Source organism: Aplysia californica, unplaced genomic scaffold (assembly GCF_000002075.1).
Source record: "Aplysia californica isolate F4 #8 unplaced genomic scaffold, AplCal3.0 scaffold00560, whole genome shotgun sequence".
Classification (NCBI taxonomy): Eukaryota; Metazoa; Mollusca; class Gastropoda; order Aplysiida; family Aplysiidae; genus Aplysia; species Aplysia californica.
Window position 1 is genome coordinate 494152 of NW_004797830.1, and position 1105 is coordinate 495256.

Here is a 1105-nt window from a genome sequence, read left to right on the forward strand (position 1 = left end):
ACACACACACACACACACACACACACACACACACACTCACACAAACACTCACGCGCACGCACACAGACACATGCAAACACACGTGAACTCTAGTGTGCTTGTTGATTAATGATATGACAAGAAAATCATCATGCGGTTTGTTAAGATATAAGCTTCTTCCACTTTTACTTGCTTGCTCTATCACCTGGCATAGTTACAGGTGTCTGTGGTGTGGTGGTTAAGATATTTTTCTCTATCGCACGCAGTAGACCCAAGTTCAATTCCCCAGTGTGGAGAACGTTTATTAAGTGTCTCGGTCTTTCTGCTAGGTTGTTGTCTCCCTCTTAGCCCAAATTGGCCCTGACAGACGCAAGGGTAGGAAGCCTGCCTCCTAAATAAATAACCTAACTGGTGTCGATGGGTGCATAAATATCTCATGAAAAATCAGCTGTTGTTGCTTTTACTTAATTGCTATAATTATCTATAACTATTTCCTTGTTCAATCATCCACAGTTACAACTTAACTACACTTATTCAATTCTAAACAAGTCTTTTTCTTCTATTCTTTATGTGTCTCTTCAGACTAGAAAAGTCTCCTGCCGAGGAAGAACAGGACCAGATCTACGAGGTAACATCTGGCAGTTGTTTGTTTGCTTTGGGGGGTTTTTCCTTTCGAAGTTTATGTGCCTGCTGTATCTTTTTCACGTTATCGGTTTATATTTCTCTAGAGCGGCGAAAATTGTGCAGTGGAACTCGGATTCAACGAACTCGAATTCAGGGAGGGACGACAGATTCCCAGGATTTTTCAAAAATTCATTAAACTCACCAAAATAACTTAGATAAATGAGTGAGCTTAGACACGATTTAACTAATCTTATCCACTCTATTCCAAGAGACCACCGATCACACTTGCATTATCGGTCATTACACATTAGCCTAGCCTGTTTCCGTACATCTCATGCGTGCGATTAGAGACCTTCTTTCACATCGGGACGTGCGTTGTTGACACGCACGTAAGACATGGCATGTTTTTATGTGTACCTAGGTCAAGAAAGGTCGGTCGAGTAGCTGTAAGTGCGTGTGTCTGTCTGAGAGATGTGTGTGTGTGTGTGTGTGTGTGTGTGTG

At 42.0% G+C, this 1105-nt stretch overlaps 1 protein-coding gene across 1 annotated transcript in view; it reads left to right on the forward strand.

The window, feature by feature from the left end:
* LOC101847211 (myosin-IIIb) overlaps nt 1-1105 on the forward strand; it is a gene marked incomplete at its 3' end in the record, with an annotated part of 41880 nt that overhangs the window by 32889 nt on the left and 7886 nt on the right. The window contains 1 exon segment of the mRNA XM_005106873.3: nt 562-607. Within this exon segment, the coding sequence (XP_005106930.2) occupies nt 562-607 (46 nt within the window).